General features: G+C 40.6%; 2 protein-coding genes across 6 annotated transcripts in view; both read right to left on the bottom strand.

Moving 5' to 3' along the window:
- ppef2a (protein phosphatase with EF-hand domain 2a) overlaps positions 1–13,628 on the bottom strand; it is a 27,040-nt gene extending 13,412 nt beyond the window's left edge. The window contains exons 1-9 of one of the 3 annotated variants that reach the window (XM_035785125.2): positions 13,565–13,617; positions 9,344–9,425; positions 6,586–6,713; positions 5,937–5,991; positions 5,655–5,830; positions 5,432–5,546; positions 5,214–5,260; positions 4,902–5,068; positions 4,766–4,802 (exon numbers count right to left, since the gene is read on the bottom strand). In XM_035785125.2, coding sequence (XP_035641018.1) covers positions 4,766–4,802; positions 4,902–5,068; positions 5,214–5,260; positions 5,432–5,546; positions 5,655–5,830; positions 5,937–5,991; positions 6,586–6,713; positions 9,344–9,398 — 780 coding nt within the window. In that variant the 5' untranslated portion in view covers positions 9,399–9,425; positions 13,565–13,617. Of the gene's footprint in view, positions 1–4,765; positions 4,803–4,901; positions 5,069–5,213; positions 5,261–5,431; positions 5,547–5,654; positions 5,831–5,936; positions 5,992–6,585; positions 6,714–9,343; positions 9,426–10,411; positions 12,925–13,564 lie in introns of those variants that run through there. The other 2 variants (XM_052461342.1, XM_035785126.2) reach the window with 2 other exon arrangements.
- Positions 13,356–27,034, bottom strand: LOC118393003 (N-acylethanolamine-hydrolyzing acid amidase-like). 3 transcript variants are annotated; one of them, XM_035785127.2, is made up of 11 exons: positions 26,021–26,964; positions 25,448–25,612; positions 25,146–25,269; positions 24,878–24,968; positions 24,710–24,795; positions 24,416–24,588; positions 21,917–21,979; positions 21,763–21,829; positions 20,539–20,567; positions 20,106–20,175; positions 18,638–19,004 (listed from the first exon to the last, which is right to left on the bottom strand). In XM_035785127.2, the coding sequence occupies exons 1-11, from the start codon at positions 26,185–26,187 to the stop codon at positions 18,984–18,986; spliced, it is 1,056 nt and encodes a 351-aa protein (XP_035641020.1). In that variant the 5' UTR covers positions 26,188–26,964; the 3' UTR covers positions 18,638–18,983. The 3 variants fall into 3 exon arrangements, with proteins under 3 accessions (XP_052317303.1, XP_052317304.1, XP_035641020.1); XM_052461343.1 differs by lacking the exons at positions 18,638–19,004; positions 20,106–20,175; positions 20,539–20,567; positions 21,763–21,829 and adding an exon at positions 13,356–13,482 and having other exon boundaries at positions 26,021–27,034; XM_052461344.1 differs by lacking the exons at positions 18,638–19,004; positions 20,106–20,175; positions 20,539–20,567; positions 21,763–21,829; positions 21,917–21,979 and adding an exon at positions 13,544–13,627 and having other exon boundaries at positions 26,021–26,979.
- Positions 27,035–27,043: the final 9 nt, after the last annotated feature.

Raw genomic sequence — 27,043 nt, forward strand, 5'->3', positions numbered from 1 at the left:
AAGGAGTTCCCACATATGCTGAGCACTTGGCTGATTTTCCTTCACTCTTTGATCCAACTTATCCCAAACCATCTCAATTGGGTTGAGGTCCTGGTGATTGTAGAGACCAGGTCATCTGATGCAGCACTCCATCACTCTCCTTCTTGGTCAAATAGACCTTACACAACCTGGAAGTGTGTTTTGGGTCATTGTCCTGTTGAAAACAAATGATTGTCCCACTAAGCGCAAACCAGATAGGATTGCATATCGCTGCAGAATGCTGTGGTAACCATGCTGGTTAAGTGTGCCTTGAATTCTAAATAAATCACTGACAGTGTCACCAGTAAAGCCATCACAACTCCTCCTCCCCTATTCTCGGTGGGAACCACACATGCGGAGATCATCTGTTCACTTACTCTGAGTCTATAAAGACATGGCGGTTGGAACCAAAAATCTCACATTTGGACTCATCAGACCAAAGGACAGATGCCCACTGGTCTAAAGTCCATTGCTAGCGTTTCTTGGCTCATGTCTCTTCTTCTTATTGGTGTCCTCTAGTAGTGTTTTTTTGTTGTTGCAGAAATTCGACCATGAATGCCTGATTCACGCAGTCTCCTCTGAACAGTTGAGGTTGAGATGTGTCTGTTACTTGAACTCTGTGAAGCATTTATTTGGGCTGCAATCTGAGGTGCAGTTAACTCTAATGAACTTATCCTCTGCAGCAGAGGTAACTCTGGGTCTTCCTCTCCTGTGGCGGAACTCATGAGAGCCAGTTTCATCATAGCTCTTGATGGTTTTGCGACTGCACTTGAAGAAAGCTTCAAAGTTCTTGGAATGTTCCATATTGATTGAAATTCCTGTCTTCAAGTAATGATGGACTGTCGTTTCTCTTTGCTTATTTGAGCTGTTCTGGACTATGTCTTTTACCAAATAGGGCTGTCTTCTGTATACCACCCCTACCGTGTCACAACACAATTGATTGGCTGAAACTCATATTTTTATATATTTAACCTTTATTTTACTAGACAAGTCAGTTAAGAACAAATTCTTATTTACAATGACGGCCTACCCCAGCCAAACCCTCCCCAGTATCGAACCCTCTAGCATGGCCGGTTGTGATACAGCCCGGGATCGAACCCTCTAACACTGCCTCTAACACTGTGATGCAGTGGCTTAGACTACTACCCCACTCAGGATCCCTAATTCTACAAATTAACATTTAACAAGGCACACCTGTTAATTGAAATCAAATCTAATTTATTTGTCACATACACATGTTAGCAGATGTTAATGCGAGTGTAGCGAAATGCTTGTGCTTCTAGTTCCGACAATGCAGTAATAACCAACGAGTAATCTAACTAACAAATCCAAAACTACTACCTTATACACACAAGTGTAAAGGGATAAAGAATATGTACATAAAGATATATGAATGAGTGATGGTACAGAGCGGCATAGGCAAGATGCAGTAGATGGTATCGAGTACAGTATATACATATGAGATGAGTAATGTAGGGTATGTAAACAAATTGGCATAGTTTAAAGAGGCTAGTGATACATGTATTACATAAAGATGCAGTAGATGATATAGAGTACAGTATATACATATGAGATGAATAATGTAGGGTATGTAAACATTATATTAAGTAGCATTGTTTAAAGTGGCTAGTGATATATTTTCCATCAATTCCCATCAATTCCCATAATTAAAGTGGCTGGAGTTGAGTCAGTGTGTTGGCTGCAGCCACTCAATGTTAGTGGTGGCTGTTTAACAGTCTGATGGCCTTGAGATACAAGCTGTTTTTCAGTCTCTTGGTCCCAGCTTTGATGCACCTGTACTGACCTCGCCTTCTGGATGATAGCGGGGTGAACAGGCAGTGGCTCGGGTGGTTGTTGTCCTTGACAATCTTTATGGCCTTCCTGTGACATCGGATGGTGTAGGTGTCCTGGTGGGCAGGTAGTTTGCCCCTGGTGATGCGTTGTACAGACCTCACTACCCTCTGGAGAGTCTTACGGTTGTGGGCGGAGCAGTTGCCATACCGGGCGGTGATACAGCCCGACAGGATGCTCTCGATTGTGCATCTGTAGAAGTTTGTGAGTGCTTTTGGTGACAAGCCGAATTTCTTCAGCCTCCTGCGGTTGAAGAGGCGCTGCTGCGTCTGCTTCACGATGCTGTCTGTGTGGGTGGACCAATTCAGTTTGTCTGTGATGTGTACGCTGAGGATCTTAAAACTTACTACCCTCTCCACTACTGTCCCATCGATGTGGATAGAGGGGTGTTCCCTCTGCTGTTTCCTGAAGTCCACAATCATCTCCTTAGTTTTGTTGACGTTGACGTTGAGTGTGAGGTTATTTTCCTGACACCGCACAGGGCGGGGTCGAGACCCAGGGTCTCAAGCTTGATGACGAGTTTGGAGGGTACTATGGTGTTAAATGCTGAGCTGTAGTCGATGAACAGCATTCTCACATAGGTATTCCTCTTGTCCAGATGGGTTAGGGCAGTGTGCAGTGTGGTTGAGATTGCATCGTCTGTGGACCTATTTGGGCAGTAACCAAATTGGAGTGGGTCTAGGGTGTCAGGTAGGGTGGAGGTGATATGGTCCTTGACTAGTCTCTCAAAACACTTCATGATGACGGAAGTGAGTGCTACGGGGCGGTAGTCGTTTAGCTCATTTACCTTAGTGTAACAGTATAACTTTAGACCGTCCCCTCGCCCATACCCGGGCGCGAACCAGGGACCCTCTGCACCCATCAACAGTCACCCCTCGAAGCATCGTTACCCATCGCTCCACAAAAGCCGTGGCCCTTGCAGAGCAAGGGGAACTACTACTTCAAGGTCTCAGAGCAAGTGACGTCACTGATTGAAACGCTATTTAGCGCGCACCGCTAACTAAGCTAGCCGTTTCACATCCGTTACATTAGCTTTCTTGGGAACAGGAACAATGGTGGACCTCTTGAAGCATGTGGGAACAGCAGACTGGGATAAGGATTGATTGAATATGTCCGTAAACACACCAGCCAGCTGGTCTGCGCATGCTCTGAGGGCGCGGCTGGGGATGCCGTCTGGGCCTGCAGCCTTGCGAGGGTTAACACGTTTATATGTTTTACTAACCTCGGCTGCAGTGAAGGAGAGACCGCATGTTTTGGTTGCGAGCCGTGTCAGTGGCACTGTATTGTCCTCAAAGCGGGCAAAAGTTATTTAGTCTGCCTGGGAGCAGGACATCCTGGTCCGTGACTGGGCTGGTTTTCTTTTTGTAATCCGTGATTGACTGTAGACCCTGCCACATACCTCGTGTCTGAGCCCTTGAAATGCGATTCAACTTTGTCTCTATACTGAGCTTCGCTTGTTTGATTGCCTTGCGGAGGGAATAGCTACACTGTTTGTATTCGGTCATGTTTCCGGTAGTGGTTCATGCTTTAATCGTTGCTATGGGAACGACATCTTCAACGCATGTTCAAATGAACTCGCTCACCGAATCAGCGTATTCGTCAATGTTGTTGTTTGACGCAATACGAAACATATCCCAGTCCATGTGATGGAAGCAGTCTTGGAGCGTGGAATCAGATTGGTCAGACCAGCGTTGAGCAGTTATTAAAAAGAATACTTGCTTTGATATTCACTTCTCATGACCATTCATTGATCTTAGTCAGCTAAACCCAAAATAGTTTTTTATTTTCTTCCAGGGGTGGATCAGCTTTAATAGTGCAGATAGATTGTAGCTTTCATCAATGTAATTGTCTGCATAATTTCCAATCCCCCATATATTTTTTGGTAAATATATATAATCTCAAATATAATATAGATTTAGATTTGATTAACACTTTTTTGGTTACTGTGTGATTCCATATGTGTTATTACATAGTTTTGATGTCTTCACTATTATTCTACAATGTAGAAAAGAGTAAAACGAAAGAAAAACCCTTGAATGAGTAGGTGTGTCCAAACGTTTGACTGGTACAGTGTGTATGATCTCTGTGGTTACACGTATCTGTACACATGTATATCTCTTTTAAATATTTGTTCCTTTATTATTTTCTCCTAACCCTACCACCCCTCCCCTAATTACTTCCAGTTTATACATACTATATACATTTTATAGACATAGTGTATTTTACAATAGTTATCTTTTGTTTGTTTTTAATCCCATCCTTCAAATATCATCAACCCCTCCCATCTATTTCTGAAGCCATTTAGTTCAATTTTGCCATATATTTTTAACTGTGAGTCACAAAATTCTGAACCTATATACAATTTACAGACACAGTATATTTCACATTAGTTATCTTGTTTTTAATCCCACCCTTTCAGCTCCACTCAACCTCTCCCATCTATCTCTTAACACCATTCATTTATTTTACTTTTTTATTAGGCATATATTTTTCAACTGTGTTATGTTTCACAAAAGTTCTGAACCTTTCTAATCTCATAGTTGCTACTGATTGCAAATTAAAGATAACATTTTTTTCTAAAAGTATTATTATATTATTGAATCCATAATACTTTATTGTGCATGGTTCAACTGTAGTCTCTTGCATATTGCTAATTGAATTTATGGAGTCAGATAAACATTTTAATAGGCTAATTGCTAGGTCTTATTACGAGTCGCATGTGAGGCATTTATAATATCATATGCACTGTATTATATTATATATTATTATAAAATATATTCTATATATTATATGCACATGTCAAATATTTCTGCCCACGACAAGTTAATCTTGTGTTAGTCAACACTTCACCAGGATGTGTTCTTTATTTATTTAACTTTCCTAAAATGAAACCTACCTTGTATTTCCCCAACACCTCCTTGGTGAAGCCATACCTAAACAAACAACAAAGAGATACCAGAGTTGAAAATATATGATTGTTTAAATGATTAAATAGATTGAATTGGTACATGATCAGTGTTTTGACTGTATACCTCAAGTTGACAATATGGTCTTCATGGTTTCCCCTGTTGAGGTGAACATCGTTTGGATACACGAGCAGGAAGGCAAAAAGGATGAGGAGAATCTCAATGGAATCTTTGCCTCGATCAACAAAGTCTCCATTGAAAACATATGGCCGATCCAATGATGGCATGCCATTCTACAGGGGAAACAATAAACACAACAGACCATGAATATCTTAAATGTATATCTTTCTATCTGTTATGGGGGAAAGTTTCAACAAAAATAATGATTTCATTTCATATGTATTTAGCTGATAAATTGTAGCAGGTGACGCACAGTACCTTGTAAAATATCAACAGCAGGTCTTCAAGCTGCCCATGTAAATCACCTTGGATGAAACAATGCTGTATCAATACACTGATATAATAACTATTACAGTTGATCATTGACCAATATTTGTATAATTTAAGGTATATAAAGAAAACATTTGAAAAGGGTTGCTCGCCTCAATGAGGTGAATCGAGACAACAACAAAAAACGGTGGTGATTTATTACTCACCACAAACGGTGATTTCTTTGCTGTGACAGGTGGAGATTCGACTGATGTTTGGCAGCTTTCGGAGTAACTTCCATGTTTCCAGGAGAAGTTGGAGAACGTACCGAGAGTGGAGCTGCTACTGGGAGAAACAGTTGTGTAGTGAAGGGGATTTGTGATAAAGCTAAAGCGCTATAGTTAGGAACAGAGAATCAATTTCATTCTGACTGTACATAAATGCACCTACTCTTTTATTCCTGAAGGCCTCTACCATGGCAGCCACTTGTTCCACAGTCAGAGGGAAGATAAGACGGGGACCTGAGTAGATCTCTGGCACCTCAATATTCTTATAGCAGAAGTGCCTCTCCCACTCTGTATCGCGGCACACTTCATTCTCTCTGAATATGTGGGAGATTAAGTTGCCTGTAGTGGAGAAACCACAGGTATAATATGACAACTTTCGTGAAAACAGTAATAAGGGTCCCAATTGTATACAAAAGCCACAACAGAAGGGCAGGGGAAGTCTTACGTTCAGTGCTAGTTGGGTTGAAGTTGTCCATGAGGTAGCCAAGGAAATTGTAAAGCTGCATAGAGAAGAGAGAGATAGACATTTTCTTTAGCAAAGTTTCACAAAGTATTCTATTCACCAAGGGAACTGTATGATTGTGTTGAATTACTATGTATAAACCTTTCCTCACACAAAGTAAATACTAATATTGCACTTTTTGGATTATTTATTTGCTTTGTAAATGAAAGTGTATTAGCCTGCAATATTGCATTTTCTCTTAAAACACATCTAATGTTAATCAATCTTTAACTTTCTTATTTTTTCTACATTAATATGCCATGTCCTTCGAAGCACAGGAGGATACTAATTGGAGGTTACACCATTATAGTGGAGAACGGGCTCGTGGTAATGGCTGGAGCAGAATGATATCATATACATCAAACACATGGTTTGATGCCATTCCATTTGTTCAGTTCCAGCCATTATTATGAGCCATCCTCCCCCCAGCAGCCTCCACTGCTTCGAAGGTAGTGTACCAATTCATGGGGAACATCTGGGGGGAGGGGCATGAACCAGCTACTATGTAGTTGCAGGGCAAGTGCACTACCAACTGTGCCATAAAGTCTCTGGCAGTTGTACACTAATATACAGGGTGACTACGGTGTCTCACTTTGATCTGGGCCTGCTCCCCAGAGTATTCTATAGACTGGAAGATGTTCCAGGTGTATCTGCGTCTCATCTCCATACGAGCCACATACTGACGGTACCAGCGCTGGATCAACACAGCTGCCTTCATCGCTGTTGGACAGAATAGAGAGAGACCATTCAGTGCTAGACCTAGACCCACGAACATGCCTGTGTATGTTCATGCATTATGTGGTTGTATGTCTCTAGGTGGGTCACAACAGTAGAGTATTAGATATATAATCACAACAGTATTATAACAAGGACAGATCATTGATTGCCCTGATTTATCAATGCCAGGTCTGGACATTGTGTAACAAATACCTGGACAGATTCTGGTCCCAGTCCACCCTTGCTAATGGGACACAACAACATACTGTCCAACAAAAGCCAGACCACTACAGCCTTGACCTTTGACCTAGACTGACTATGTAGTAAACATTCCATCTGTTTCCTGTTTCCTGTTACCTTACAAGTAAACAACATCAACATAGAAGGGAAGCATTTGGGCTTACATGTGATGGCTTCATGTAGCATTGCAGATACAGAAAAATAAGAGAAAATACATTACATTATTTCACACACATACAAATAGGTTAGGATTTGAGGTAAAGGTGATAAAGTCACCATTATTCTGTGTATACTGCAAATTGGTCTACATTTTCTAGAGGGCAATACTTTATCTTTGTAGAAATTGCTTGAACATCGCTAAAATAAAAAAAGAGCACACACATCCTCTAAAGGCTCCTACACATCTATCCAACTACAGCCAACCCAACCGGCCATAGATCATCATCAATATTTAGTTGGCTGTAATTGGATAATTGTGTTGGAGTCTTTATAAAGCATGGAGAAATGGATACATTATCAATGTTTCTCAAACTCCAGTAGGTGGATCGGCATTGTTCCCTGAAATGGTTACCAGACAGAAATTTAGACAGCTCTCATTAAAGTGATGCTTCAAAGCATTTGTATAATATCAGCCAGTAGCTTTGAAAGTAATGCTCACGGGTCTGCAAGTTAAAAGACTGTACAATTTTAATTCTGCATAATGGTACAGCATATTAACTTTAATGTGGTAAAGTTGATATGTTGCTTCAGTTTGCTGCCACAGTATATGAGTGGTTTCACATTTGTCTCCAGCATCTATAAGATAAAAATATGTCTAAAACAAATGTCATTTTTATTTACAATCCCCTTATCCAAACGGATTACTCATTTACCTAGCTCACATCAATAGCTCTTATCAATTTGTAACCGGTTTGTTAGACCTTATTCATGGAATCCTCACATGTAAAGGTAGTGGAATTATTAGGGAATGAAGTCAAGGTCAGAATACGGGGTATCTGAAAACACACATCCGCCTCACCTTCATTTATTCAATCTCCACCCAAAACGAATAGCAGGTGAATAGCATAATATTGTCATGCTTAAATTCAATGTCAGAATACGCACAGAGAGAAAAGTGTATAAAAGGGAATTGCTTTCCATTTACGCTGCTTAATGCGGCAATCAGCAGTTGAAACAATAACAAAGTGAAGTCCCTATTTTGGTAAAAGCTGAGGGAGGGAGAAATGTAACCACTCTCAAATACATAGACAGGGCTATGGATGCAGGGTTAACAATCCATCATATCAAAATGATAGTTTTAACCATGTTTTGCGGTTACATAGTGTTTGTTTACATTTACTTTATTACAAACATTGGCGTAAAACAAGCTTATATTTTCTGATGGGGTACTACAGTTGAACTAAGCTCACGAGGCATTAATATGTTATACTCTTCAAGAATCAATGGATACATACTGTATAACTCATTTATACGTTTTTTTAAAAACTAATTATGTAGCAACTGCCCCTTTAACTCGGGCGATCACAGACTGTATCTTAATAGATTTGATGTAAACCGTCCTCAGATTAGGAGGAACCATATGGTTCCTGGGACAAAAATAGTTTGAGAAAGACTGATAGATATGGCACTGGACTCATTTACCTGCAACGATTGCAACTTCCATTATTTATGGAAGAGAAATAGAGGGGTGTATGGTTAGAATATCTATCTTACTGAAGTTGATAAACAGAATACAACATTTTAAAATAATTTACAGGAAATCATTATCAGTGGATGCTTTTTTCTATCCTTCCTGATGTATTGTGGTTATGATACATTTCATATGTCAACACCAATGTCATTTTAGCAGCTGATCTTATTCAGTCTGACTTACAGGAACAGTTAGGGTTAAGTCTTGCCCAAGGGGATAACAACACATTTTTCACCTAGTCAGCTCAGGGATTTGAACTAGCAACCTTTCAGTTAGTGGCCAAACACTCTTAACCACTAAGCTACCTGCTAGCCTATGACACAAGTAAGATGTAAACATGATTCATGCTTGTAGAACAGTGGTATTCAAACCTTTTCAGTGGAGACCCCACTGAAAATAATTTCTAGGGACCCCATTTTTTCCACAATAATTTCTCATGACCCCATCCCACTCAATTCTAATTAAACAAAGCTAAACAAATAATTACATTAACTCAATCTCATTTATTTTTTCAAATGACCGTTCTCAAAAACGTTTATATATGGTCCCATACAATAATCTGTACTCCTTATTTCTTGTATTTTATTTTTTTTAATCTTTTTGCGACCCCACTGCAGTATCCCCGCGACCCCGACTTTGAATACCACTGTTGTAGAACATAAAGACCAGTGAACAAGACTCCCAACTGTCAGGTTAAGCCTACCTTTTCCCCCCTTTTTTGTATGGAACTTGTTCGACTTTGCGACGCCACATCCCATGGTTATTCCTGTCAGGAATGGTTATTCCTGTCAGGCAAACACATAAAGAATCACAATTTATAGAAACTGGGCCATGTCACACTGCCAAACACTGAAAGACCAAAATAGATCCGACCCAGACAAACATGTCCACTACACAGAAACCAATGAGAGCATGGTGATAATGTTCCCTGTTACAACATTTTAATCTTGTTATCTTCTGGCTCACCTCGGGCCTCATTGATTGACCTCAATCCTACAGTAGAGACTATGTATGTAATTCTATAAAGGCATACTTATTCCATGACTTCTATGAAATTAGATGTTGAAACAGTTTTACATTACCCTTTGGCAAGTTTGGTAAGGCCTATAATATGTATTGTGACTTTTAGTTTCTGAAATGTAATTATATACCTGTGGCTATCATGTAACAAACCATTATGGGAAATACTGTTGTTTCTATGACATTGTGAGTATTGATTTCTGTGTAACATAAGCTGATTGTGTCTCTGAAATGGAAAGTCAGTGTTGTTTTTAAAGGACTAGGGGGTTTAATATACATAAGATCAAGGAAAAACAGACAAATGAAAAGTATATCACATAACATCTGACAATCACAGTCTCTCTGATTGAGCTGACAAGAGGAACGTTATGGAATTAATGTTGAATTAATCACATCTGTTATCAAACAGCTTACTTCCCATAATAATTTGAGCTATTCATTTTATTCTGCTTCTGCTTCTTCTATTTCTTCTCTTCCACGTTTTTCATTCAGGAAACACTCAAATGGTAAGAGACCATCTTAAAGGGCCAATCTGCGATTTGAACAATAACGAAGCGGTCACGCCACCACTGTTTCGATAAAACAAGCATATATATTGGGTTCTGATGGGGTATGACAGTTGAACTAAGCTCATTAAGCATTTATAAAAGTTATATTCTTGAAGAATCAATGAGTATGTAGTATCGCAGATTGCCCCTTTAACATAGCCATATGAAAATGTAAATGCTTTTTTCAAAGAAAAACAACTTACCTGGTCACCAGCGCTACTCTGTCAACAAGTTCCCAAGTATTTTGGCCATGAATAGTTGGTCTCAGTATTTATTCTTGGAGCATTTGCACCTTTGCATTTCTCTTCAATCCACACACATCAAGTCAAGGTTTGAGATCATACATACTAGTGAGGTGGACAATAATATTTTCCACTTAATTCTTATACTTCACTACTGACATCATGTGCTGCTATTCCATATGGCAGCTCTCTTGTTGCTCTCTTGTTCTCTGGTGTGGCTTGTTTGGCATTATGGCTTAATCAGGGCAACAAGCCTAGAGTGGATTAGGCTGGCTAATGACTTGATGCGGCTAGAGTAGACTGTTCTTTATATAGAAGGATGGCATACTGTACCTGTTAAAGGGCAACGTGTGTTGTTTGGGGTCATACCATGACTTCCTCGTTGATTACAGCTGTCTGTATCGAAGTGATTGCTAGGTATGAGGTTTGTGTGTTTAAAAAAAAACATGCCCTGTTAAGAACTCTTTTTATTTTTTTAAATATTTTTTATATATATTGACTTTCAATCAATCCCAGAAACAACAGCAAATGACCTTGTGAAGATGCTGGAGGAAACAGGTACAATAGTATCTATATCCACAGTAAAACGAGTCCTATATCGACATAACCTGAAAGGCCGCTCGGCAAGGAAGAAGACACTGCTCCAAAACCGCCATAAAAAAAAGCCAGACTACGCGTTGCAACTGCACATGGGGACAAAGATCGTACTTTTTGGAGAAATGTCCTCTGGTCTGATGAAGCAAAAATAGAACTGTTTGGCCATAATGACCATCGTTATGTTTGGAGGTAAAAGGGGGAGGCTTGCAAGCCAAAGAACAACATCCCAACCGTGAAGCACGGGGGTGGCAGCATCATGTTGTGGGGGTGCTATGCTGCAGGATGGACTGGTGCCCTTCACAAAATAGATGGCATCATGAGGAAGGGAAATGATGTGGACATATTGAAGCAACATGTCAAGACATCAGTCAGGAAGTTAAAGCTTGGTTGCAAAATGGGCCTTCCAAATGGACAATGACGCCAAGCATACTTCCAAAGTTGTGGCAAAATGAAGTCAAGGTATTGGAGTGGCCATCACAAAGCCCTGACCTCAATCCCATAGAAAATTTGAGGGCAGAACTGAAAAAGCGTCTGCGTGCAAGGAGGCCTACAAACCTGACTCTGTTAAACCAGCTCTGTCAGGAAGAATGGGCCAAAATTCACCAAATTTATTGTGGGAAGCTTGTGGAAGGCTACCCGAAACATTTGACCCAAGTTAAAGAATTTAAAGGCAATGCTACCAAATACTAATTGAGTGTATGTAATCTTCTGACCCAATGGGAATGTGATGAAAGAAATAAAAAATTTAAGAAATAATTCTCTCTACTATTATTCTGATATTTCACGTTTTTAAAATAAAGTGGTGATCCTAACTGACCTACGACAGGGGATTTTTACTAGGATTAAATGTCAGGAATTGTGAAAAACTGAGTTTAAATCTATTTGGCTAAGATGTATATAGACTTCCATCTTCAACTGTATATCTACTCTAATTGTTCTATACTATGGTATACCATGGTGTAGAGTTCTGTAAATAAGACCTATTTGTATGGTCACGCTCACATTCCTGATGTTGCAGATCAAAACATTGGGTTTTGGGACACAACTGAGACACACCTGAGAGTCAGTGATTAGACATGTTAGTAGTTCCATTACATCTGGTCTGACCTCTGTGTTGTATTTCTCAGGGCTGGCTGCACTCATTGTTGTTGTGTAAACAGTACTTCGGGGAAACAATGGACAATGTTTTAATATAAGACACACCCATCTACTCACAGAAAGTTATATGAAACATACAAATCACAGTTAGTGCATGTATGGGTAAGATGGAAACCTACTTAAATACCAGTGTGACATGAAAACATGAAAAGATTCAAAACAGGGACAATTCTACTCAGATCTTCAGTGACAATAACACTACAGCTATTTTTTCAGACAGTTTCATAACAGAGGCCTATTAACTTTATTGCTGTGGTAAGGCAAAGGGAAGTGAAACCAATGTTTGTTGCACAAAAACCCTCCCTCCTGCTGCTCACACAGTGATTCACACTGGGGAATGGCACAGAGAGAAATGAGGACATAATAAACAAACTTCTTATTCCTTACCTGTTACATACCTTCAAGATTCAATGTCACATACACAAGTACAGTGAAATGCCTTGCAAACTCAAAACCCAACAATGCAATAATCAATAACAATGTAATACAACAAAAAAAACACGACAAATAAGAAGAAATATGAAGAACACAATAAGTAAGTAAGTATACTATTACAGGGTCAGTTCCAATACCATATTTACAATTTCGATACTGGATTGATGGAGGTAGATATGTGTAGAGGTAAGGTGACTAGGCAACAGGATATAAGATAAACAGAGTAGAAGCAGCTTGTATGTGAGTGGGTGTGCGTGTGTGTGTGTGTGTGTGTGTGGAGTCAGTATAAATGTATGTGCATATTATGTGTGTGTGAGCAGATGATGGAGTATGTGTGTGAGTGAGTTTGTCGGGCCCAGCGAGTGTGTAGGGCCCAGTGAGTGTGTAGGGCCCAGTGAGTGTGTAGGGCACAGTGAGTGTGTAGGGCACAGTGAGTATGTAGGGCCCAGTGAGTGTGTAGGGCACAGTGAGTGTGTAGGGCACAGTGAGTGTGTAGGGCACAGTGAGTGTGTAGGGCACAGTGAGTGTGTCGGGCACAGTGAGTGTGTAGAGCCCAGTGAGTGTGTAGGGCCCAGTGAGTGAGTAGGGTACAGTGAGTGTACATAGAGACAGGACCTGGGAGACAAAATTACGGATATATAAAAATACAGTTATATTTCTGGATTTTCTATGAGAATAACTTGTAGTCAAATATAGTCAATGATACAGTATAACATTGTCAACTGTAATACTATCTAAACAAATATTCACCAAACACATACAGGCATCTACTTGCTTTATACATTGTATCCATATTGATATTATCTTGACCAGTAGCATTTAATGCTTTGTTGGCTGCATCTCTGGATGTCATCAAGCCATCCATTCACATGAAATCAATGAACATATAATCATGGAGTCATGTAAAGTGAGCAGTAAGCTTACCTGCGATGATCTTTTGCAGGAGGCGGCAGCCAGTGATCGAAGTTGGTCTCTACTCTGAACCACCTATATTAGGAAAGGTCACTGTACTGTAAGTAGCCATCAGATAACAGTTTAAAAAGCTACAGTATTTTAATATAGTTATGTTTCTTAGCAAGGTTGCTTCCTAGAGAGATTGATCATCTGAACTGAAAGACTATAGGAAAACAATTAAGTAATCAAGTATTATCTGTCTAGTAGCAGATTTGTTCAGGGGGTTGAAAGAGGTAGGAAAACAAATAAATAAGGAAAGTGCAACAGCTGTGTTGTGGTAAAAAAAAGAAGACATATGGTAGTCACATTGTGTCTGAATTTTACCATTAAATCATATTTGGCTGTTAAGATATCTGCTCTGTCAGTTTCAGTCTACCATTTCCTGGGTGAACTAGTTTGAGAACCAATCAGATCATCAAGGAACTAACCTTTAACCTGTTACCTTGTACTGAGATCAACAAGACATTCTATTTGATCCCTTGTACAGACAAAGCACCAATAAATGTTTCCATGGAAGTCAGATGGAATAACAGCACATGTGTATTGTGTTTGCAAAATGTGTGTTTGACTAAAAACTTGAAAATCACATGCCAACTCTTCTCATTAAATCAAATTTAAAAAAATCAAATTTAACACATGGTTAGCAGATGTTAATGCGAGTGTAGCGAAATGCTTGTGCTTCTAGTTCCGACAATGCAGTAATAACCAACAAGTAATCTAACTAACAATTCCAAAACTACTGTCTTATTCACAGTGTAAGGGGATAAAGAATATGTACATAAAGATATATGAATGAGTGATGGTACAGAGCAGCATAGGCAAGATACAGTAGATGGCATCGAGTACAGTATATACATATGAGATGAGTATGTAAACAAAGTGGCATAGTTAAAGTGGCTAGTGATACATGTATTACATAAGGATGCAGTAGATGATATAGAGTACAGTATATACGTATGCATATGAGATGAATAATGTAGGGTATGTAAACATTATATTAGGTAGCATTGTTTAAAGTGGCTAGTGATATATTTTACATCATTTCCCATCAATTCCCATTATTAAAGTGGCTGGAGTTGAGTCAGTGTCAGTGTGTTGGCAGCAGCCACTCAATGTTAGTGGTGGCTGTTTAACAGTCTGATGGTCTTGAGATAGAAGCTGTTTCTCAGTCTCTCGGTCCCAGCTTTGATGTACCTGTACTGACCTCGCCTTCGGGATGATAGCAATGGCTCGGGTGGTTGTTGTCCTTGATGATCTTTATGGCCTTCCTGTAACATTGGGTGGTGTAGGTGTCCTGGAGGGCAGGTAGTTTGCCCCCGGTGATGCGTTGTGCAGACCTCACTACCCTCTGGAGAGCTTTACGGTTGTGGGCGGAGCAGTTGCGGTACCAGGTAGTGATACAGCCCGCCAGGATGCTCTCGATTGTGCATCTGTAGAAGTTTGTGAGTGCTTTTGGTGACAAGCCAAATTTCTTCAGCCTCCTGAGGTTGAAGAGTCGCTGCTGCGCCTTCTTCACGATGCTGTCTGTGTGAGTGGACCAATTCAGTTTGTCTGTGATGTGTATGCCGAGGAACTTAAAACTTACTACCCTCTCCACTACTGTTCCATCGATGTGGATAGGGGGGTGTTCCCTCTGCTGTTTCCTGAAGTCCACAATCATCTCCTTAGTTTTGTTGACGTTGAGTGTGAGGTTATTTGAGGACCTATTAAGCAAATTGGACCGGTAAGCAAATTGGAGTGGGTCTAGGGTGTCAGGTAGGGTGGAGGTGATATGGTCCTTGACTAGTCTCTCAAAGCACTTCATGATTACGGAAGTGAGTGCTACGGGGCGGTAGTCGTTTAGCTCAGTTACCTTAGCTTTCTTGGAAACAGGAACAATGGTGGCCCTCTTGAAGCATGTGGGAACAGCAGACTGGTATAGGGATTGATTGAATATGTCCGTAAACACACCGGCCAGCTGGTCTGCGCATGCTCTGAGGGCGCAGCTGGGGATGCCGTCTGGGCCTGCAGCCTTGCGAGGGTTAACAGGTTTAAATGTTTTACTCACCTCTGCTGCAGTGAAGGAGAGTCCGCATGTTTTCGTTGCAGGCCGTGTCAGTGGCACTGTATTGTCCTCAAAGCGGGAAAAAAAGTTATTTAGTCTGCCTGGGAGCAAGACATCCTGGTCCGTGACTGGGCTGGTTTTCTTCTTGTAGTCTGTGATTGACTGTAGACCCTGCCACATACCTCTTGTGTCTGAGCCGTTGAATTGAGATTCTACTTTGTCTCTATACTGACGCTTAGCTTGTTTGATAGCCTTGCGGAGGGAATAGCTGCACTGTTTGTATTCGGTCATGTTACCAGTCACCTTGCCCTGATTAAAAGCAGTGGTTCGCGCTTTTAGTTTCACACTAATGAACTCGCACACCGAATCAGCGTATTCGTCAATGTTGTTATCTGATGCAATACGAAACATATCCCAGTCCACGTGATGGAAGCAGTCTTGGAGTGTGGAATCAGCTTGGTTGGACCAGCGTTGGACAGACCTCAGCATGGTTTTTCCAGCCCTGGTTGCACAATCGATATGCTGATACAATTTAGGGAGTCTTGTTTTCAGATTAGCCTTGTTAAAATCCCCAGCTACAATGAATGCAGCCTCAGGATGTATGGATTCCAGTTTGCAAAGAGTCAAATAAAGTTCGTTCAGAGCCATCGATGTGTCTGCTTGGGGGGGGGAATATATACGGCTGTGATTATAATCGAAGAGAATTCTCTTGGTAGATAATGCGGTCGACATTTGATTGTGAGGAATTCTAAATCAGGTGAACAGAAGGATTTAAGTTCCTGTATGTTACTGCTTAGTAATACGTTTACAGTGTGGCACCTGCAATCTATCTTTGTGTAGTTTCAATGTTTTATAGGGTAGCTTAAACGTTATTTTAAGTTGTGGTCGCGGTGCAAGGAGCACATGCATTAACTCTAGAGGGGAGTCCTGTGAGGGAAGGTGCGCTCCACACCGTTGGCCTGTGTGTTCCACCAGTCTGTCCACTTAACCCCCATCCTTGCTGACCTCCATTGGCTACCTGTCCCTCAAATAATTGACTTTAAAATTCTCTTCCTTGTCTACAAAGCCCTAAATGACATTGGGCCTGCCTACCTGTCAGATCTACTCCCCACTTACAATACTCCACGCACCCTACGGTCAAGTCACGCCAAACTGCTTCATGCACCCAGGACCCGCTTCCTGCCATGCACCACACCTTTGGAACTCCAAGACATCTAAGGGCTGTTTAGACTGTTTTTTTTTTTTTAAAGAATCCTCTTTATCGGCTTGTCGTCCCTTCATCCTAGACTTTGATTGTTGCTTTTATGGTATGGTTATATACATTTGCATTGTTTTTTAAAACCAATTTTTCTATTTTAACTTTTATTTTATGCACTTTTTGGTTATTCTTGTATATTGAAAATGGCTTTACAAATTTAATTTATTATTATTAGAATATTATCATCAGATATTGGTCTTTTAAAATAAGATACCAGGGTGTTCACTCTTGGATGTGTAAATTAAGTGCAGTGTCCTTCCCTTTTTTAGGTTTCCTGCTGCAAACCTGCATCCCAACACCTGGTGCCAGTGCTCTACCTGGATGAATTCAACACACTGATCATCTCCTCTGTGTATTTGACCTGGGACTGCAGCTGCACACCAACCCCCATCACAGTCTTACTAGACCTGTCCATTCTCCAACTGTTTTATACTTTAGATTCTACATTTTATATTCTGTACATGGTCATGTTCCCATGAACCCCATCACCCTACTAACTAAACATATGTCCATTATCAATGTTTTACATCATGTATGGTCATGCTCACATCACTGATGTTGCAGATCAAAACATTGGGTTTTGAGGTGTTACTTTGAATGTCTCTTGTTGCCCATCTAGTTTGGGGATTTCTTTCAAACTATAATCACATTATTGTTCATGGAATAGACCTATTGTATAGTTATGGCTGACATGCAACGCATCATTGGGGTTGTCAAAACAGCTTCGTTACGTTTGGTGTGTAAGGTTTGATCATTCATGTACCTTATCAGCTCTGAAAGATGTAAATGGTGTATTTTAAAATATATATTATACTTTGTACCTTACAAAAATATTTTCTGGCTTTGACATGTTGTTACATACGCCTCTTGAAGGAGGAAAAGCAACACCCTGCTACAACCAACTCCCCGTGGAGTGAAAGAGGTATGGGATTGCAGGTAAATGACCATTTACTGGGAATTTATTTCCTTAACACGGTAATGTGGGGGAAAGGGGCTGGACGGAACCAAAGCAAAGAAAGTTAGAGTCCTCTCTCCTACCTTACCTGCCTACCCACCTAACTTTAACGCCACTTGGTGCGCTAACCAAAGTACTGGGGTGGTCCGCCCAGGTCTTACCTAGTGTGAATAGACAGAGTACATACTACGGGTATATGTATGCCCGCTGGCCTCTTGCCTAAGCACTCCCAATGTGCCATCCCCTTCCCCACTGGGAACAAATTAAATAACTACTAACTTTAAAGTGAACAATTTCAATAATCACAAACACAGTCATTTTGGCCTACACATACCTCAGCAAGACCGGCTACAAAATCCTTCACAAAAACTTATACAGCCCATAACGAAACAGGACATACAAAGAAGCTCTCTCCTACCAAAGGAACACTGGCTTTTATCCAGCTGCAGAAGCAGTGGGTAATTGCGGACAGCTGTGTCTCCTGACAAGAGGGCGGGACCAGAGCTCCAATCCGCAATGAGGCCGACCAATCAGCTGCTTGGGGGAATCCAGGACGCCATTTTCCTGAAATACACACATACATATACACGAGCCCACAACACAGACACTGGGGAACGTAACACTTGTTTTAACATTCTTCTCTAAATAATGAATATTTCACATGCAGGCACCAGAGACATTGTTTCTGTATTATTTCTCAAATTCAAAAGGTTTGTATTACTGATGTATTAATTTTGTGGCAGTAACAGTAGCTCTCTGATAGGTCAACAATGTAGAAACATTGGATTTGTATTACTAGTTTTATTATTCATTTTGACAGTGGATGATCTGTATAAATTCACATAAGGCATTTTATGTTGCATGAATTCATCAAAATTAAATTAGCTTTATTGAAATATAATCATGTTCACCACTCTAAAATACTAGACTCAATGTGTGTGGACATAATTATAATTCATATTTCCAAATAACATTTTGGGTAAAAAATATATTAATTTTAATCACCTAAAAAAATACATGACAAATAACTCATGGAATAAAACATTTAAAAAAGGCACTTTTAATGCAGAAAATCTCTGCTCTGCCCTTTCCGGACAACAACATAATCATGGTTTTGGTCCATGACTCAGCTTTATTCATTGCTATGGCAGCCCTGGAAACACAGGAAACAGAAGGTTAAATCAACAACCACAATGATGCTTTGAATGTCAAACAAATGTTTGCGCAAGACCATACATAATGCAGTAGGTCTAATTTACAGAACCTTACACCATAGTATAGAGCATTGAGAATGGACATATGCTTAGTTAGTAGGGCAAAACAGCGCCCTTAACCACTGCGCCACCCGGGAGGCCGCAAATGAAGAATTTGCTCAAATTGGAGCTGTAAATTAAGATTTGTTTTTTATACAGATAGCATTACAAGAATATTGACGTCTTGATTTTGTCCAGTGTAATGGTTAGCAAAATCAGGTTAATTTATAAAGCACACTTTCTTTAACCTTGATGAGTATGTTTACATGCACACTAATACAACTGATTATGCAATAGTCATGTAAACACCTTACTCTGCTCATCTTAATCGGTGTAAGGTCAGAATCGAAGTGGGCATAAGCTGATTATTTTTTTAAAACTCTCGAATTATTAGGACATCTAAACACCTTAATCTGCATTCCAGCGGTGTATCTGATCTGCACATGTGCTAGCACCAGCCAAGCGAGCCTCCCTCTTTAGCTCAGTGAAGTGAGTTGGGAACAACTGAATGTATGAGCCTTAAAAGTAGTTTTCACATACAAACTTTATATGTCCGTACTCAGAATCAAATATGCTTCTCAGAAATAACATGGTCGCTGTGGTAGAATGTTTATTTTGATTGCCGATTTTCTGCTTTTAAGAGTGTGCCATCAGGTAGCCTGATTTCAGATGTGTCCACGCAAACAGGATAATTAGGGAAATCTTTCTTCTTGCAAAGCATGTAAATGTTTTAATTGAATTATTATATTAATCTGACTATCCACATTAATCACATTATTGTGTGCATGTAACCATACTCAACATCAACTTGTTTTAACATCGCATTGTTTTAGCTGTATAGATCATGTCTTTTGGTTGTATTCAGAGGATTTTCAATGCTTTCCGACAATGCCATTAATCACGATACACTGACATTACAAAAAGTTAACTGATGAACTATGACAACTCTAATTGGGACACAACTGAGAGCCAATGATTAGACATGTCAGTAGTTTCATTACCTCTGGTCTGACCTCTGTGTTGTATTTCTCAGGGCTGGCTGCACTCATTGTTGTTGTGAAAACAGTAATCCTGAGAAACAAGGAACATGTTTTTAATATAAGACACACCCATCTACCACAGAAAGTTATATGAAACATACAAATCACAGTTAGTTGCATGTATGGGTAAGATGGAAACCTACTTAAATACCAGTGTGACATGAAAAGCTTCAAAACAGGGACAATTCTACTCAGATCTTCAGTGACAATAACACTACAGCTATTTTTTCAGACAGTTTCATAACAGAGGCCTATTAACTTTATTGCTGTGGTAAGGCAAAGGGAAGTGAAAGCAATGTTCGTTGCACAAAAACCCTCCCTCCTGCTGTGATTCACACTGGGGAATGGCACAGAGAGAAATGAGGACATAATAAACAAACTTCTTCTTCCTTACCTGTTACATACTGGGTTCATTGACAGGACCTGGGAGACAAAATGACTGATTTAAGATGCTTAAACAATTTATTTAAAAATAAATACAGTTATACAGTGCATTCAGGTGCCTTTTCTTTAAAAAAAACCTGAAATACCTTATTTACATAATTATTCAGACCCTTTGCTATGAGACTCAAGAGTCCACCTGTGGTAAATTCAATTGAATGGACATGATTTGGAAAGGCATACACCTGTCTATATAAAAAGGTCTCACAGTTGACAGTACGTCAGAGGAAAAACAACAAGCTATGAGGTCGAAGGAATTGTCAGTAGAGCTCTGAGACAGATTTGTGTCGAGGCAGAGATCTAGGGAAGAGTACCAAAAAATGTCTGCAGCATTAAAGGTCCCCAAGAACACAGTGGCCTCCATCATTCTTAAATGGAAGAAGTTTGGAACCACCAAGAATTCCTAGAGCTGGCCGCCCAGCCAACCTGAGCAATCAGGGGAGAAGGGCCTTGGTCAGGGAAGTAACCAAGAACCTGAATGTCACTCTGACAGAGCTCCAGAGTTCCTCTGCGGAGATGGGAGAACCTTCCAGAAGGACAAACATCTCTGCAGCACTCCACCAATCAGAGATCCTTGATGAAAACCTGCTCCAGAGCGCTCAGGACCTGACTGGGGCCAAGGTTCACCTTCCAACAGGACAATGACCCTAAGCACACAGCCAACCAGTCTCTGAATGTCCGTGAGTGGCCCAGCCAGAGCCCGGACTTGAACCCAATCTAACATCTCTGGAGAGACCTGAAAATAGCTGTGCAGTGACGCTCCCCATACAACCTGACAAGGCTTGAGAGGATCTGCAGAGAATGGGAGAAATTCCCCAAATACAGGTGTGCCAAGCTTGTAGTGTCATACCCAAGAAGACTCAAGGCTGTAATCGCTGCCAAAGGTGCTTCAACAAAGTACTGAGTAGGGTCTGAATACTTATGTAAACGTGATTTCATTTTTTTTATATATATATAATACATTTGCAAAAATAAAAAAAAACAGTTTTGGCTTTCCATTATTATTCCACAACATGTGGAAGTCAAGTGGTCTGAATACTTTCCGAATGCACTGTATTTCTGAATTTGCTATTAGGATAACTTGTAGTCAAAAAGTAGTCAATGATACAATATAACATTGTCAAATGTAATACTATCTAAACAAATATTCAGCAATAACATACAGCCATCTACTTGCCTTATACATTGTATCCATATTGATATTATCTTGACCAGTTGCATTTAATGCTTTGTTGGCTGCATCTCTGGAAGAAAGATACATAAGCCATCCATTCACATGAAATCAATGAAAATATAATCATGGAGTCATGTAAAGTGAGCAGTAAGCTTACCTGCGATGATCCTTTGCAGGAGGCGGCAGCCAGTGATCGAAGTTGGTCTCTACTCTGAACCACCTATAGTAGGAAAGGACACTACACTTCATTTACACATTCAAGAGTAAACACCCCGATAAGTTTTGGCATCTTATTTTAAAAGCCCAATATCTGCTGATAGTATTATAATACATTTGTTTATTCTTGTATAATGAAAAGCAAATGATCTAAAAGTGCATAAAATAAAAGTTAATAGAAAAAATATATATATATACAGTGGGGCAAAGAAGTATTTAGTCAGCCACCAATTGTGCAAGTTCTCCTACTTAAAAAGATGAGAGGCCTGTAATTTTCATCATAGGTACACTTCAACTATGACAGACAAAATGAGAAGAAAAAAATCCAGAAAAACACATTGTAGGATTTTTAATTAATTTATTTGCAAATTATGGTGGAAAATAAGTAAGTATTTGGTCAATAACAAAAGTTTATCTCAATACTTTGTTATATACCCTTTGTTGGCAATGACAGAGGTCAAACGTTTTCTGTAAGTCTTCACAAGGTTTTCACACACTGTTGCTGGTATTTTGGCCCATTCCTCCATGCAGATCTCCTCTAGAGCTGTGATGTTTTGGGGCTGTTGCTGGGCAACACGGACTTAAACTGTGAAGGACCTAGGCGTTACTCTGGACCCTAATCTCTCTTTTGACGAACAAATCAAGACTATTTCAAGGGCAGCTTTTTTCCATCTACATAACATTACAAAAATCAGAACATTTCTGTCCAAAAATTATGCAGAAAAATGTATCCACGCTTTTGTCACCTCTAGATTAGACTACTGCAAAGCTCTACTTTCCGGCTACCTGGATAAAGCACTAAATCAAGTTCAGTTAGTGCTAAACACGGCTACTAGAATCTTGACTAGAACCCCAAAATTTGATCATATTACTCCAGTGCTAGCCTCTATACACTGGCTTCCTGTTAAGGCTTGGGCTGATTTCAAGGTTTTAATCTGAACCTTCAAAGCATTACATGGGCTTGCTCCTACCCATCTTTCCGATTTGGTCCTGCCGTACATACCTATACGTACACTGCGGTCACAAGATGCAGGCTTCCTTGTCCCTAGAATTTCTAAGCAAACAGCTGGAGGCAGGGCTTTCGCCTATAGAACTCAATTTTTATGGAATGGTCAGCCTATCCATGTGAGAGATGCAGACTCGGTCTCGACCTTTAAGTCTTTATTGAAGACTCATCTCTTCAGTAGGTACTATGACTGAGTGTAGTCTGGCCCAGGGGTGTGAAGGTGAACGGAAAGACACTGGAGCGACGAATCGCTCTTGCTGTCTGCCTGGCCCGTTCCCCTCTCTCCACTGGGATTCTCTGCCTCTAACCCTATTACAGGGGCTGAGCCACTGGCTTACTGGTGCGCTTCCATGCTGTCCCCAGGAGGGGTGCGTCACTTGAGTGGGATGAGTCACTGACGTGATCTTCCTGTCCAGGTTGGCGCCGTGGGGAGATCTTCGTGGGCTATACTCGGCCTTGTCTCAGGGTAGTAAGTTGGTGGTTTGAAGATATCCCTCTAGTGGTGTGGGAGCTGTGCTTTGGCAAAGTGGGTGGGGTTATATCCTGCCTGGTTGGCCCTGTCCGGGGGTATTGTCGGGTGGGGCCACAGTGTCTCCTGACCCCTCCTGTCTCAGTCTCCAGTATTTATGCTGCAATAGTTAGTGTCAGGGGGCTAGGGTCAGTCTGTATATCTGAAGTATTTATCCTGTCTTATCCGGTGTCCTGTGTGAATTTAAGTATGCTCCGTCTAATTCTCTTGCTCTCGGAGGACCTGAGCCCTAGGACCATGCCTCAGGACTACCTGTCCTGATGACTCCTTGCTGTCCCCAGTCCACCCGGTTGTGTTGCTGCTCCAGTTTCAAATGGTCTGCCTGCAGCTATGGAACCCTGACCTGTTCACCGGATGTGCTACCTTGTCCTGGACCTGCTGTCTCTAACTCTGAATGATCGGGTATGAAAAGCCAACTGACATTTACTCCTGAGGTGCTGACCTGTTGCACCCTCTACAACCACTGTGATTATTATTATTATTATTATTATTATTATTATTAGACCCTGCTGGTCATCTATGAACGTTTCAACATCTTGGCCATGTACTGTTATAATCTCCACCCGGCACAGCCAGAAGAGGACTGGCCACCCCTCAGAGCCTGGTTCCTCTCTAGGTTCCTGCCTTTCTAGGTAGTTTTTCCTAGCTACCGCGCTTCTACATCTGCATTGCTTGCTGTTTGGGGTTTTATGCTGGATTTCTGTATAGCACTTTGTGACATCGGCTGATGTAAAAAAGGGCTTTATAAATACATTTGATTGATTGACTTAAGATAAAAATGGGAGGTTGGAAATATGGGTCAGACTCAATGATAACAGTTAGCATAACTCAGCTTTATAAATCTCAGCAGCTCTTAAAACAAACTAATACAATTTGTGTTATGGAAGAGACCCCTCATTTCCTACCCTCCATTTAAGGGTTCCAGAGGCCAGATATCAGCTGGGCCCTTCCTGTCCCTGGTAACCACCACTCCTTCCCCAGGCTTTACTCCGGCAACGATGTAGTACACACTTGTGATGATTGGGATTTTGGACAGCCGCATCACAGCATCCTGAAAGTCTGCTGCTTCCTCCAACGTCTGAAGAAAAACAAGAAAGGACAAGCCACAATAGTAGGTTAATAGACAAGCCATAATAGTCATTTGTGGTTAGCAAAGTGTTGATTTTTGTGGATGTTGATGGTTAAACTTCCTTACTTACCTCTCTCACCAGCCAGCTGACTGGAGATCTTTTCAGCAGGAAAGCAGAGACCCAGTTCTTCCACCAATTCCACCAGTGGTCTTCACCTGACGATAACACACTGCCTTAAATGACTGACTCACACCTTTATGGATGTGTTCTGGACAATTAGATAAAGTGAATCCTTACCACGCTGGTCACCAGAGACTGTGAATTTATTTGGACTCTGTCCGGTCCACAGCCCGACATAGCCAGCAAAAGACGTACCACGATAAGCCACCTGGAAAAGTTGAGTAATTAGGAGGGGATTTTACTTGACCCTTTTCCAGCCTAACATCACACTCCAGATTTACTTCACAGTGCCCAAACTAAGTTCTCTGGCATTATCGGCTGATTGACACCTTGGCCTTGCAGAAGTGAAACTGCAGATGGAAAGGTTGAGCTGTGTGTAACATACCGTTCCATTTTTGAGAAAGAGAACATTGATGGTGAGATTCCGGAGTATATCATGTGGGTAGTCAAGGTTCCTGCCATGATACAAACGTCCACTTGTGTCCTGAGCTACAATACTAGTGCAAAACCTACAGATGCAATAGGAGCTGTTAAGTCATGAAGGAGGGGGGTTCTTACAACACATACTTTCATTCTTCTTCTTTGTGCTTCTGACAACAAGAAGCTGTGACTACATTCTTGTTTCAACTGGTTGAATGGCATTTGTATCAGTAGGCCTACATGTAAAGCAGATCAGTTCATACATACGCTGATATTTCATAGGCAAAGTTGAGAAGGATGACATCGGAAAGGCTCCCTCGAAAATATGAGGCCATTCCTCTGATCTCCCCTGCGTATGGAGGAGGTACATACTTCTCCAAGGCCTCCACAACCGGAGTTACCGCATGATGCACCCATTTTGGAACAGTGGCACTGCAACAAAAAATATTAAGTTTTAGGTGTTAATATTAATCAACACCATGGGCAAGCTTAGGCTACTCACATTGTGTCCGTCAACATACTGTATGCCTGCAGATATTCATACATATTTAAACTGCAAGCACAGATATTATGCAAATAACATATCATGGCATATTTTGTCATATTTGACATATTAAATGGTAAGTGAAAATACATGGTTAAGTCTGATCAATGTCCATATACTGAAGTTGACGTAAAACTTCTGCAATTCAGGTTTAGGCTACCTAATCAAAAGTCCTGTCCATCATGTGACATTAAAGCAAAAATCTATATTTTAGTTTGAGACAAATATTATTAAACCAACTTTTGGAGGCAACTAGAACTTCTATAAATAGGCATTCCGCCGTATTAAGCACTTACTCAATCACTTCAGCACCTGCTTTCACCAGGTAGTCGACATCAAAAACTTTAAATAGAGGCGCCCATCGCACTTCTGGGGGATCATCCAAGCTGACGTTGACCACAGCTGGAACGAAGTCTGACTCACATGAAACGACCAGACCCAGCAGGAGCAATGTTGACAACATCGTGCCCTTTTCGCGGATATGGCAGTAGCCTAGGAACTTGTGCGTTCCAATTCAAATGGGCGCAACTTTACAGGCAACATCGTTGCAACTTCTCCATAACTTCCTGTTTCTCTTTTGGGGTAGCGCCTGTGAGCATGGTTAAAGGGGCAATCTGCGATTGTAACATTTTCGGACATTTAAATTAATGATATATAGCAATTAATTATTGTAGAGTATATCTTACACATTGTTAATGGATTTAGTTCAACTGTGTAACCCCATCATAATCCAAAATATACACTTGTTTTACTCCTTTGTAAACAAACTCTGTATAGCTTCAAAACATGGTTAACTTTTAATGATCTCATGGATGGTCAGTTCTTTGGTCAATAGCTCTGTCTTTGAATTCTGTGGTTACAATTCTCCAGCCTCAGCCGTTTGGGGCGGCAGGGTAGCCTAGTGGTTAGAGCATTGGACGAGTAACCGAAAGGTTGCAAGTTCAAATCCCCGAGCTGACAAGGTACGTTTTTACGTTCAATTCAACGGAAACGGTGCTATACTGCACAACCAGTTTGTGAAAGCTGTTATAATAACCACTTCCCTTTAAATACGTCACTCATTGCTTAAAGCCACACCCACCAAACCGGAGAAACCGTAGTTCGAAGTCTGTTACATTTACATTACATTTAAGTCATTTAGCAGACGCTCTTATCCAGAGCGACTTTACTGTTCAAGAACATACAATAACGTTTGTCGTTCAGTACAAACCGTTCTTCGACGTAGCAAACGTTCAAGCGAACTGAACGCACATCCGGTCTCAGAGCAAAACAGTTTCATTATAATTATAATTTCATTATAATTTTCTCATAAAAATGCC

The sequence above is a fragment of the Oncorhynchus keta genome, chromosome 14, assembly GCF_023373465.1.
Source record: "Oncorhynchus keta strain PuntledgeMale-10-30-2019 chromosome 14, Oket_V2, whole genome shotgun sequence".
Lineage (NCBI taxonomy): Eukaryota > Metazoa > Chordata > Actinopteri > Salmoniformes > Salmonidae > Oncorhynchus > Oncorhynchus keta.